General features: G+C 51.2%; 1 protein-coding gene across 2 annotated transcripts; it reads right to left on the bottom strand.

Moving 5' to 3' along the window:
• Positions 1–57: 57 nt before the first annotated feature.
• Positions 58–12,114, bottom strand: LOC3291462 (serine/threonine-protein kinase Wnk). Of its 2 annotated transcripts, none has more exons than XM_061662550.1 (3): positions 11,595–12,114; positions 6,988–9,814; positions 58–5,861 (listed from the first exon to the last, which is right to left on the bottom strand). In XM_061662550.1, the coding sequence occupies exons 2-3, from the start codon at positions 9,683–9,685 to the stop codon at positions 2,479–2,481; spliced, it is 6,081 nt and encodes a 2,026-aa protein (XP_061518534.1). In that variant the 5' UTR covers positions 9,686–9,814; positions 11,595–12,114; the 3' UTR covers positions 58–2,478. The 2 variants fall into 2 exon arrangements, with proteins under 2 accessions (XP_061518534.1, XP_061518535.1); XM_061662551.1 differs by having other exon boundaries at positions 6,988–9,816; positions 9,950–12,114.
• Positions 12,115–12,814: the final 700 nt, after the last annotated feature.

Consider the following 12,814-nt stretch of genomic DNA (forward strand, 5'->3'; position numbering starts at 1 on the left):
CGAAAGCAATGACGACGAGTACTAATTATTTAAATAAAAAAAACGACACAACGATGGTTTAGAAAAAAATAATAACGGACCCCATATATTAGTGACCGTTGGCTACATTTTATTTGTTGGTTTTTCGTCGGCGTTCCTTTTAAATACAAAAAATGTGTGTCTTTTTCCTTCGTTGCCTGTGTTTCCTTCCCTTTTTTACAAATAACTTTCTTTCACCCTTTCCCGTCTCAACTCCAAAATAGTCCACGCGAGTTGGGGAGGGGGCGAGACGGGTGGCGAAATCGTTTAATTTTAAAGTTTCCTCTCTCAAAATACTTCAATCACACTCTGTTTGCAGGGGGGATGATTATATCTTTCCACACAAAATACCGCTCCAAAAATCTTACACGTTTGATTATGTTTTCTTTCCCCTTCCGTTTGTTTTGTTCCAAAATGTTTTTGTGTATTTGCTTACTTGTATATTTCGGGAATGCTATCATTGTAGGCGTTTTTCTCTCTTTCTCTCTCTTTTTTCCTTCCTTCCTTCCCTATTCTTCGGTTCAAGAGTTCACACATTAAGCCAAAAAAAATATTAGGGAGGGAGGAAGAAATGGAATCATAATAATAATATATGTATTATAATATTGTCAGCAATATATAAATCAAATAATATCTGTCTTTTTTGTTGTTGTTGTTGTTACTGTGCTAACGCAAAACAAAAGGAATACACACACACTATCATTGTTATGGCTTTTCGCCATTTATCTTACACCTGGCTCGTTGTTACACCAAGCATAGGCAAAACCGCATATGGAAATGTATTTCTGGCCCATTACGACAACAACACCATCGAAAAGAAAATGTGTTCCGCCACAACACACACAAAAGCCTTTGATTAGTGTTTTTTGTTTGCTTTGCATTGCTGCTTCTGCTGCCTTTTTCAGTTTCAATAGATCAATGAAAAGGGAAAATGCAAAATGGAATACTCTTATGGACACACGCGGCGCTCGTCGCTTGATCTTTTCAAAGTGGCGATATTTATCCCAAAATGAACAACAAAAACCACCCACAAAGAGTTCAAGAATTCAAGAAGAAATGCTGTGTCTGTGTTACCTAAAAAACTGTCCGGAATGTTTAAAAAAAAACCGTATTTGTTTTGTTGTCTTTTCATGCTTATCACTAGAGCAAAAAACTGCTTTCGGCAAACAATTCGCTTTTGTGCTTGCTTCACTACTCCTTTCTCCTGTACATGCGTGTGTGTTTGTTCTGGGATCTTCATTTTAAACTAAATGCGAAACACGAAATGCGAGCCAGAGAGAGAAAAATAAGACACTGGTTGGAACAGTGTGACAGGGAACAAAACAGGTGTGCTGCGGCGGTCTCGCGGGCAAGTATATGTATATGTTACAAATTAACTTATCAAATTCTAGGGCGTACGTACAAAAAAGTAATTAAATGAAGGAGAAAAAAAACACTATTCATAACTGCTGCTGCTGCATATCTTACTAACTAAAAGCGCTTAAGAGAAAATAGTACATTAACGCAAAACGGGAATCAGTTTGCCATTGTGTTGTTGTTGTTGCTGCTGTGGGTAGAATAAGTTAAGAGAATCGTTCGAATAAAGTTGCAACACTATGGAGAGATTGATATTGGCGCTTGCATCATCGAAACGTGGAACCTTTCTTTCCCCCGACTGGCAACTAGTAGCTTTAATTTTGCTTCGTATGCCATTGTCCTTGTCGAAAGCGAGAGAGCGAGCGCGCGCTTTAGCTGCACGGTTTAGTGTTTAAGAAAACACCCCTCCATTGTAAACGCATTAAAAATACAGTCGCATTTAAAAATGAAAAGAGTGTAAGCGACGAACCCTTTCTCTCTCTCTGTTTTCTGCTTGTTTTAACTTTGCTTGATAATGACGATGATAATTCAAGATTCTCCACAAATCTGTGGGAGGTCCCTCTAGGTTCTCCTATCCTACCAGGCTAAGACCACTTTTAAGTAGGTGTAAGTGTAAAATATAGTCCCACACAAAAAGGTATGGGACTCTCTCTATCTCTATCTCTATCTCTCACTTTCTCTTCTCAATTCTAATTGTTTTCCACATTCTCAGTTCCCTTGCAGTATAGTATTTCAATTAAATCGAATATACGAAGACCTCTTACAGTACCGTTTGGCACGCTACCTCTACTAATGCAGCGAAAATGCAGGCCACCTTTTCTCTCTCTCTCTCTCTCTCTCTCTGTATGTATATAATATCTCTATCACACACATACACACGGTATGTATGTCATTATTGCTTATCATAAACTTTCCAGCCCCAAACAAGCTGGTTGGACCATGTACACACGATTATCCCCAATGTTCTTCGTCGCCTACTGTGAGTTGAGCGTTGAAAAAAAACAGCAACTGGAAGTACTGAACACTCCTCCCATCCTCCTCCTCCTACTAAAACCTTAAGCATCGCGCACACGTGGGGTTTATAAACACCTTGTTCTCTCCGCCTTACGCCTCCGTGGCAGCCGCTACTGCAACGCCACCACTCTTTCTGCTGCGCCGTTCCCGCTTCACCGTCACGCCCAAGCTGGCCAGCTCGGATGTGTCGGGTCGAAAATCGTCCCCGCTGTCGTCGTCGTCATCATCCATCTCCTCCTGCTCATCGCCCTCATCGTCCTCCTCCTCGGTTGAGGAAGGCGTTCGCATACGTCGCCGCTTGTGCTTCTTCTTCGCCGCCTGCTTTGTGCGTGCACCGTTCATAGCCGCGCCTCCGTTCGCCGTTTCCATCGCCACCGGCGACGGCTGCTCGGACTCGTCGGCCGCCTTTTCCTGCTTCGGTTTAACCATCATCCCCCCACCACTAGCACCACCATCCTTGCCGTACCCGATCGCCACACCAACGCGGCGACTTTTCTTGCCTCCTCCCTCCTTACTGGCTCCCTTTTTCGAAGCACCGTCCCGTTTTTCGCCCTTGTTGTTCGACGCAGCACCGGCCATCTTCTGCTGACAGTGAAAGATGTGCTTCGAGATGGCGCTCTTGTTCTTGAACGGCCGGTTGCAGAAGTTGCACACCACCTCCACCCCGTCCATCTCGTGCAGCCGGGCGTGCTTGGAGTAGTTGCTCGGATCGGTAAACGATTTGCCACAGATCTCGCACTGGTACGGCCGATAGCCGATGTGCCGGTACGTGTGCGCCCGGAACTGGTCGCGCCGGGCAAACACCTTCCCGCACACCCCGCACGTAATGCCCTTGAAGTCGGGCTCGCTCTTCGCGTGCATCGTCTTGTGCCGCTTCAGATCGTACGAGCGCTCAAAGTCTTTGCCGCACTGGTCGCACACGTGCGGCTTCGGCATCGGCTGCTGGTTGTGGCGCCGCACGTGCTTGTGCAGATCGCCGGACGAGATGAAGGCGAAGCTGCACTCCACCACCGGACACTTGAACGGCCGCTGGCCCGTGTGGATGCGCACGTGGCGCGTCAGATCGCCCGTCTGCAGGAAGGTGCGGCCACAGTACTCGCACGACCGGCGCTTGATGGCCGCGTGCACCGTGTCGAGATGCTCCTTGATCGTGGCCTTCCCCGTGAACTGGCCGCCACAGATCGTGCACGTGTAGTGCGTTTCGCCCGTCATCTCCGACTCGAGCACGGTCACTTTGGCGCTTTCGAACGGCGTCAGCTTGTCCGGATCGTCCGGGTCGGGCTTCTCCTGCTTCGTTGCTTCGGTGGCGATGGGCGTAATGCTCGATTTGCGCCGCTTCGCGAGCTGCTGCCCCGGGGCAAGCTCGGTCGGGGGAGATTCGGTCTCCTCGGTGGTCGCTTTTTGTGCCCGATGTTCCACTTTCACCTTGGCAGCCGGCGGTAGGACTACTAATTCCTTTACGGGCAGTGCGGGCTCACTGTTATTGCTGCCTGCCAACGCATCGGTTGAGGTTGGAATAGAAGGTTCCTCCTCTTCATGGTAGGGCGTTGATTTCCTTTTTCGTCCCGTCGACGGTGACGTTTGAGCAAGCTTGGAAGGAACTGCGGCCACTGGTGAAAGGTTCGTCGTTTGCGCCACTTCGTCGCTGTGCCCGTTTTGTAAGCTTTCGTCGGCAACGGCAGCAGCTGCTTCCACCGTTTCACCGACGGTCGACACTTGCTTCGTTGTCTCATCGCCACCGTTCGTAAGTATCGCTGGTTCTGGTGCTGCTGCTGCCACTTCTGGAACAGCAGGCGACGAACCTTTGCTCTCACTGCTACCCTCCGCCAACAACAATCGTGTTACCTCCTCCGGCTCCATGCCGTGAACGTTGATTAGATGCTTCCTGTACCACAGCTCAGTCTTGAAGCACAGCTCACACTTACTACACTTTGTTCCGGCCTCGCCACCTGCCGACGTTGCCACCGCAACCGCCACCGCCTCTGCAGCAGCCTGCTGTTCGACCTCCGCCGATTCGGCCGCTTCCTTCGCTTTGACGGACGGTTTGCGCGCGGTACGCACTGCCCGCTTCCCGGCGGTTCGAGCCGGCGTCGCTACCACCGCCGATTCCTCCTCTTCTGCACCGTCTTCCTTCTCGCTGGCGAGGCTAGCATTGTGGATGGATTTGCGTCGGGCAGGGCGTGGTTTCAGCTCTTTTTCCTCCTTAACCAGCGGCTGTTGCTGCTGCTGCTGCAGCTTTGCCTGATCCGGCTGCTGGGACGGTTTGTCTTCCTTGGCTGACGCACCCGCAAAGCTCACGGTGGACTTTGGGCGTCCCCGGGGCCTTTTCGGCACACTGCTGCTAGCTGCCGGCGGGCCAGATTCGTTCACCGATTCGATACCGCTGTCACTGGCAGGGGAAGATTCTTTCAGCGTGTCCACACCCACCGGCCCTGCGGTCGACTGTTTCGTCACCTCTATCGCTACGCCGACCGCTTCTTCTGTGGATGAGGACGAAGCGCAAGACTCCCCACTGTCGCCACTAGCAACGCTGCCCTCCCGGCCGCTCTCTTTCGGCACTTCCGCCGGAAGCACAACCGGCTGCACTTTGGTCGCTTCCGGTAAGTTGCTAAGCCCGTTCACTTCCACCATATCATCGTGTGCCGTATCGACCGCGGGTTGTGGTGATGATACGCTTTGCTCAGTCTTATTTTCAGCTACGTCCTCGGCAACGCTCGCACTCACTTCAGCTACATTCGTTGGTAGTTGTTGGTGTTGGTCGTTCGATGCAGATTCAGTCGTTTCACTCCCCACAACAGGTGCTGCTGCCGACTCATCATTGCTCTCCTCCACCGGGGGTTCCTGTTTTGGAGTCTGCTGTGGTGCCTGCTGCTCCTTGCGTGCAGTCTTTACGGGCGCGAAAAGGCTCGCCACTGATATGTATCCTTTCTTCTTTGAAGTCTTTTTCAGCTCGCCAGATTGCGCCACCGTGTGGGCAGGTTCGTCGCTACCATTCGTAGCATCGGGCTGGGAAGGTTTGTCGCTTACTTTCGGTTCCTTTTCACACATTGCAGCCACTGCAGCGGGCTCGGTCGAGATAGGTAGAGAGGGGGAGGAGGAGCTTACGAGTTCGGTTCTTGCGGATTCGCTTTCTTCAGTAGCCGCTGTTTGTGCTCGATGTTCTACTTTCACCTTTGCAGCCTGCGGTAGGACTACTAATTCCTTTACCCCTGGTGGCTCACTACTATTGCTGCTTGCCAACGCATCGGTTGCGGTTGCAATGGAAGGTTCCACCCCTTCATTGCTGTTGTTTACAAGTGTAGTTTTTCCACTTTTCCGTCCCGTCGAAAGTGTTGTTTGAACAAGTTTCGAAGGAGCTGCCGTTGGGGTCGAGGGAAGAGATTTCTGATATGATGATTTCGGAGGCCGTCCGCGGCCACGTTTCACAACAGACGGTGCTTGCGCTAGCTGCAGTTGTTTTAGAGGTTTAGGGGCTAAAAAGAATAATAGTAAATATTAGTATTATATTTTTGAATTACGAAGCGATGAAGCGTGCGCAGCGAAATGTGCTTTAGAATGTGTTAGCAAGTAACAAATTGATTAATTGATTTTCTCCCCCATCACAAAACAGTTGATGGAGCAGCATGGTTCTTCACTCACATGAACTTCTCACCAAGAGGATCGATAAAGTTTTTCTCCCTACAATCGTTACCGACCGTTACACTTGGCCGTGCAATATTATCTATATAATATACACTGTATACGCTAATTTAAAAATAATCTAAACCAATAATTCACCCATGTCCACGAGACTAACTGCACCAACGGAACCAAACACCGGGCATATGGTGTAGTGAGCGGTCGTACGAGCCACCAGGCAGCTCCATTTTGTTTTTCACGCACACCTGATCGAAGCAAGTGCTGACGTCGACACAAGCCAACTGGTTTGCCGCTGGAAGCGGTGGCGTGCAACGCAACGCAGCAGGATGGCGCGGCTATGACGCGCGGCAATACATACGCAACCAGGCAAACCAATGTGTCGTCGTCCATGTGGACCGCGCCTAACGAAACATAACCGGCCGCCGGGTAAATGTTGCGTGTATTGGTGCGGAAAGAAACAAGTATGCAGCGCGGCACACACACATACACATACAGGCATACTAGCGCGAAAGATGTGCAGTGTCGCGCTAGCGATTAAAATTAACAAAAAAGATGTTTTTTCCTTTTTTTTGGCAATTTAATCATTATTTTGCTAATGCTTTAGCTTTCTATACGGTGGGCCCTTTTCCATCCAATTGGATGCTTGTGAATGTAGTGTTAACCTTGGCAAAAGTTTTACTTTACAATAATTAATTTAAGATTGAAGGTAATTAATAAAAAAAGCAATTTAAAATATTCAACAACAAAAATCCGTTGGATTTAAATAATTTTCAGCAATTTTTAAACATTTTTTAAATTAACCATTTACGTTCGACGTTCGATTATCAACCTGTTAAATGTTCGCCAACACATTGCACATTCGAAAAACGCGTAACAGCTTCAAAAGCGAATGATGTGAAGCACACAGCCACATACACACACATGCGTGAGTGTGTGTGTGCGTGTGTTACCAATACGTACCGACAGTCGCAGCCACATGCACGGGCAATGCGGGTGAACACACCGCCTCCTTCCGCTGCTCCTCCGTCGTCTGTTCCTCCACGGTTGTCTGTTGCGTGCCAGCCTCAGCAGCAGCAGCAGCAGCAGCAACATCAACCGCTCCACCATCATCGCCATTCGTCATGGCTTGCTGAATTTCATCATCCTTGCTTCGCTCCCGCTCACCAAGGGCAACGATAGCGGCGGCAGCAGCCGCCGCCGCTACGTCGACGCCATTTGCTGCAGCCTCAGCAGCTTCAACCGGTGAAACAGCAACTGCGTCATTCACCGCCGTCACACCCTCGTCCGTGGCGGTCGCTGTCATTGACGCAGCAGCGGCAACAGCAGACAGCACGCTTGTTTCCAGCGCAGCGATGGGAACTGCCGCCACCGCCGCCGGTGCTGTAGCAGGTTCAAACACGTTCACTTCGGGCATGATGATGATGGTCGGTTTGGTGTCGATGAGGGGAGGCGGCGATGTGGCTGGCGGTGTGGGTGTTGGTGGCCGCGGAGATGATGCTACCGGTGGCGCTACGAACGGTGTTGTCACGATCGGCTGTTCCGGCACCGGAATATTCTCCCCTTTCTCCGTCTCCTGCACCTGCTCGTCCACTTCCTCGGACAAAGGCTCTTGCTTGAGTCGTGTCAGCAGTAGCTCGGTCGGTTGTTGCTGTTCGATCGTTTCGACCGGCGGTGGCGGTCGTGGCGGTTGTGCCTTGGGAGCTTCGACTGCCGCCCGCACGGTGGCCGTTTGTACCGGTGTCGGTAGCGATTGCAGTACCGTGGCCGGCGCCACATCACCGAGCGGTCCCGTTTCGGTCATCTGGACAGGGCGCGGCGTCGGCACCGGGTGCGATGCTGCCGCCTCCAGTTGCTTCTGCGGCGCTTTTCGCTCCACCGGCAACGGGGTTGCTGCCGGTGGTCGTTTCGTGCTACCCACCACACCGGCATCCCTACTACTGGACGAGTAGCCACTGCTAGTACTGCTGCTGCTACTGCTGCTGCTGCTGCCACCACTGGGCGAGCCGTTGTGTCGTACAAAGTTAAGCATCGGCGCCTGTTTTACGCACACCTTGGGCCATGGTAGCACCGGTTGCGCCGCCCCGGACGCTGGCAGCGGTGCGTGAGATTCCGGCAGCGTGGACGGGAACATACTGTTCTGAAGATGACGCAGCTGCTGGAATTGCAGTGCCAACTGCTGCTGCTGATGCAACTCCTGGATGAGCTGCTGATTGTTCACGTACGCGGGTGGTTGATGTGTTGATGGTGGTGGTGGTGGTGGTGGCGGCAGTGGTTTCGACTGTGGCTGGGACTGCTTTTGCTGCTGCTGCTGCTGCTGTTGCTGTTGAAGACGCTGCGCGTTCAACTGAAGCTGTATATCGTGAAACGCCTTCAAGCCGTTCGGTAGCAGGTTCTGGTCGCTCAGGAGATTGATCTGCTGCTGCAGCGCCTGCTTCTTCAGCATCATCTGCTGATTGTACCGCTGCTGCCGCAGCTCGTCCTGCTGTTGCTGCTGCTGCTGCTGTCGTTTCAATTCCTGCTTCTGTTGCTGCCGTTGCAGTTCCTGCTGTTTCTGGCGTTGCTGCTGCTGCTCGTGCTGTTTCTGCTGGCGCTGTAGCTCCTGCTGGCGCTGCAGCTCCTGCTGGCGCTGCAGCTCCTGCTGGCGCTGCAGCTCCTGCTGGCGCTGCAGCTCCTGCTGCTTCTGTTGCTGTTGGCGCTGCAGCTCCTGCTGCTTCTGCTGCTGCAGCTGTAGCTCTTTCTGTTTCTGCTGCTGCAACTGGAGCTCCTGTTGGCGCAGCTGCTGCTTCTGCTGCTTTAGCTTGTTCTGCTTCAGCTTCTGCTTCTGCAACAGTTGATTCTGCTTGTGTTGTTGTTGCTGCTGTTGTTGCTGCTGCTGCTGCTGCAATTGATGCTGCAGCTGTTGTTGCAGCTGATGCTGCTGTTGTTGCTGCTGCAGGTACATCGGTAATGGTTGGCTTTTCGTTCTACCGCCAACGGGTTCGAGTGTGACGATCGCTCGCTCCTCCTGCAAGCGTTCCCGCGAACGGCCACTCGCCGGTGTTGCTGCGGGCGGCTGTGGTGGCGGTGGCGATGCTTTCTTCGTCGGTTCAGTCGCTCCGCCGCCGCCGCCACCTTTACCGTCAATAATTTCCACCGGACCTACGTACAGTGTTTGCACCTCGTCATCAAACTGGATCGTAATTTCGCTCAAAAAATCATCCTCCTCCTCCTCAACCATTGCTGGCGCTGGCGGGACGACCGTCGGTTGTTGCCCCATTGTTGTTGTTGTTGTTGTTGTTGTTGGGGCAGATGGAGGCGCATACGACGGTGGCTGCGGTTGATGATGATGCTGCTGCTGCTGTTGGTGCAGATAACCACCTGCCGCCGCCCCGGCACCGGTGGGAGGAATGTTCATGGTCAGTCCGCTGTACATCGACAGCATGCTGCTTTTCGGCACACCGGACGCAGCAGGATGATGATGAAGATGCTGCTGCGGCCGGTGAAGGTGGTGGTAGTGGTTGCTGCTGCTGCTGCTGCTGTGATGGTTATGATGCTGCTGGTGGTGTTGGTGCTGCTGGTGGATCGACCCAACACCGTTCGCGGGTGCTGGCGCCGCCGAGGGCGTTCTGTAGTTTAAGGTCGCCATACCGTGGTGGCCGGCGTAAGAGTGCGTTGGCATCGGAGATGCTGCTGTCTGTGTGTGTGCGCGCGCGTGTGGTAAATACTAATACCACTCAATGCTACCCCGCTGGACGGAATGGACGGTTGCGCGATGACGCTAACGCTGTCGTCTGTCGGTTGCTTCCTCCTCTACAAAAAAAGAAAACAAAAATACAAAACAAAATGGAAATATTAACCCGTCAATATGTTAATGGGCAGCCGCCCAAGGTATCCGCCAGAACCGGTCCACAGGGTTGTTTTGTTTCCCAAATATATATATTACAATACTATACTGCCTCGCCGCGCGCGTGTGCCTATGTCAACGTGTAGCCGCCATTAAAACCGTTCCACAGCCTGCCCCCCTCACTGCTCTCCGCCTGGCAGAGTTTCGCGGCGAAACGGACCAAAACCAGACAGGGAGAGAGACCTACGCAGCGGCAGGCAGTGTGGCTTGCGTATGGTCATGTACACACACACACACACACACACATGCACTCTCTCACTCGCACGCGCACACACGCACACACAGGAAAGGGAATCCGTTTGATGGGTTTTGTTTATCTCCTCGCTTCCCTCTCGCTTCGTTGTTGCTTCAATGCAGATGGCGGAAGGGATGTTGTGTTTGGATGGGACATGTATGATGGCGAACAACGCAACACACACACACACACACACACACACACACACACACATCACACAACCATACGGGAGAGGAAAAGAGAGAGCGAGAAAGAGCGAAAAAGACAGGGCGCGCTTCTCTACGTTTTCGGAAAACAGCTTTCTGCACTACACAAACGGGTTGACTTTTGCCTCTTTCTTTTGCTTCTGCTTCTTCTTTGTGATGCTCTTCTCCCCCGTTTCATGGACCACGGAGTCACACACACACGAAAAAGGGCATTTGTTTCTCCTGTTGTTTATTGGTGCGGGGGTAGTGGCAGGGTAGGAGCCGGCGACGGTGGCCGTCTCCTGTACACTCCGCACACTGTTGCTTTGATCCGGGAACGGCTATGAAACGGCTGTGTTTGTGTGTGTGTTTATGTTCCCGTTTTGTGTTTTTGCACACTTCTTCAGCTCTTCTTCCGCGAAGCACAACCCGCAACCACTACCCCTGTGTTCACACAACACACAGCGAAGCAGCAGTCGTGCTGGATGAGTGCGCCGTCTCGCTCTAACACAAGCGCACACTGGGCTTTCTTTCGCTTCTTTCTTTCCCTTTCACGCTGTTTTGCCTTCACTTCTTCGGGGCCGTTCTTTTGCTTTCTTCCTTCTTCGGTGTCTTTCGTTTAGTAAAACTTCGCGTCGCACAATGCACCATACCGCTCGCCCTTATTCTCTTCATCCCTCACTCACACACACATACATATATACACACACGTTACCGATGGCTTTTACGGTGTGGTTGGCCTTGTTAGATTTTTCCTGGTGCACAACGCCATCTCACCCCACACCGCACAGATGGGCGCATCCCCTGACCCCCCCCCTCGCCCCTTTACCGTTCGTTCATTCGTTCGCGTGGAAGTTGCTTCATCCGCCGCTTTTCACTTCTTTCTTCACTTGCGGAGCCTGCTTCTGCTGCTGCTGATCGTAAAAAAAACGCAGGCCCCTGTGTCTTGCTTTGGGGCGGTTGTTTCTTCTTCTTCTTCTTCTCCATGCCAGCCTACTACTACAATTATGTGCCTTTCTCTTCGAGCGGAGAGCACAGTAACCCTACAGAAGCAAGTCCCGCAGAAGGGGCGGCTAACGGCCCAGCAAGAGACTATCGCACACACTCACACATACACATACACGCACGCACACACTGCAGGACAGGGAGTAGAGTAGATGCCACACAATGCAAATGGGGAAACAAATATGTCGGAAATATATAGGTATACGAATACACGTAGTCACACACAAGGCGTTGGATATTATTTTTTGCTTTCGGTTACCTTTCAAAGAAAACACACTGCTGCTTCTGGCACGATGCGTCACATTGGCTGTACTTTTCCATTATTTCATCACAAAGCGCCGCACCACGCCATCATCATCGTCGTTCGCCCAGCACACACCACACCAAGCGTGACAGACCCTGCCTGCTGCGGGGAGGGCCAGCAAAAAATATTCCAAAAAAAAAACCCACAATACACACACAAAAAAACAGGTCGGAATGTTGGAGTGGAACACCCCTGGCGCGTTGTCACACAAGCAGTCGATGGTGGTTTTCTTTTTTCGCTGAGCAAATCACAATTCTGCGTACGGCGAGTAAGCGTACATTTCGTGCGTGCACTGTAAAACTCATAAAACCCGTGCGTGGCCGTGCTCGTTGAACGAAACGAAGGATTGCAAAAATCAAGGCGAAATGAAAAGAAAAAACAAAGGAAAAATGGGAATAAAAACGCGTTCACGCGAAATGAGGCACACGACGACGCACTACTACCCCGAAAGCGCGGCGTCAGACTATTCGCCTGCTGCTGCTGCTGTTGGGCTGGTTCCCTCTCGCCAGAAACTGCTGTGTGTGTGAGAGAGAGAGAGATGGCACCATGAAAGCGCCGCTGCTGTTTTGGCGAGCGGAAGAAAGCAACAGGTTGCTAGTGTGCGTGGCTGCGCGAATGAAAGAGCGATAGGGAGAGCCAGCACGATTGTGGAGGCTGGCTGGCACGCACACCACCGCACAAAATGGCGTGGTTGGGTAAATAGATGCGCGTGTCGCGTGCGGTGGTTGAGGGTGTACTTTCGAGCAGTGTGCTACCCGAGCTCGAATGACGGGTACGGGGAAGCCTCGCACTATGCAGCTTTGGTGTGGTGTGAGCAGGAAAGAGCTTGTTATTTAAATTTTATTCTCGTGTTGTTTTGATTGATATCGTAAATAAACAATGAATTTTTTTTTTTACATAAGAAATTATTCCTTTACCGCATAAAACACGAATACAATTCATACATTGGACGTAAATCAGGCAGAAATGTCTTTAGGGCTTAGGTAATGGTCAGAACTTCGCCGCATGCGATTTTGCCGCATGCGGCAAGAAAAGAGTTTTCTCAATTTTCTAGCTTTTCAAGGTATTATAATGATATTTTGTTGTTTCTTTATAAAGATAATCATTCATTGATATGATTTTAGGCATTTGTCATCTGAAATAAAATCGCATGCGGCGATGCGGCAAAATCAAAT

Source organism: Anopheles gambiae, chromosome 3 (assembly GCF_943734735.2).
Source record: "Anopheles gambiae chromosome 3, idAnoGambNW_F1_1, whole genome shotgun sequence".
NCBI lineage: Eukaryota > Metazoa > Arthropoda > Insecta > Diptera > Culicidae > Anopheles > Anopheles gambiae.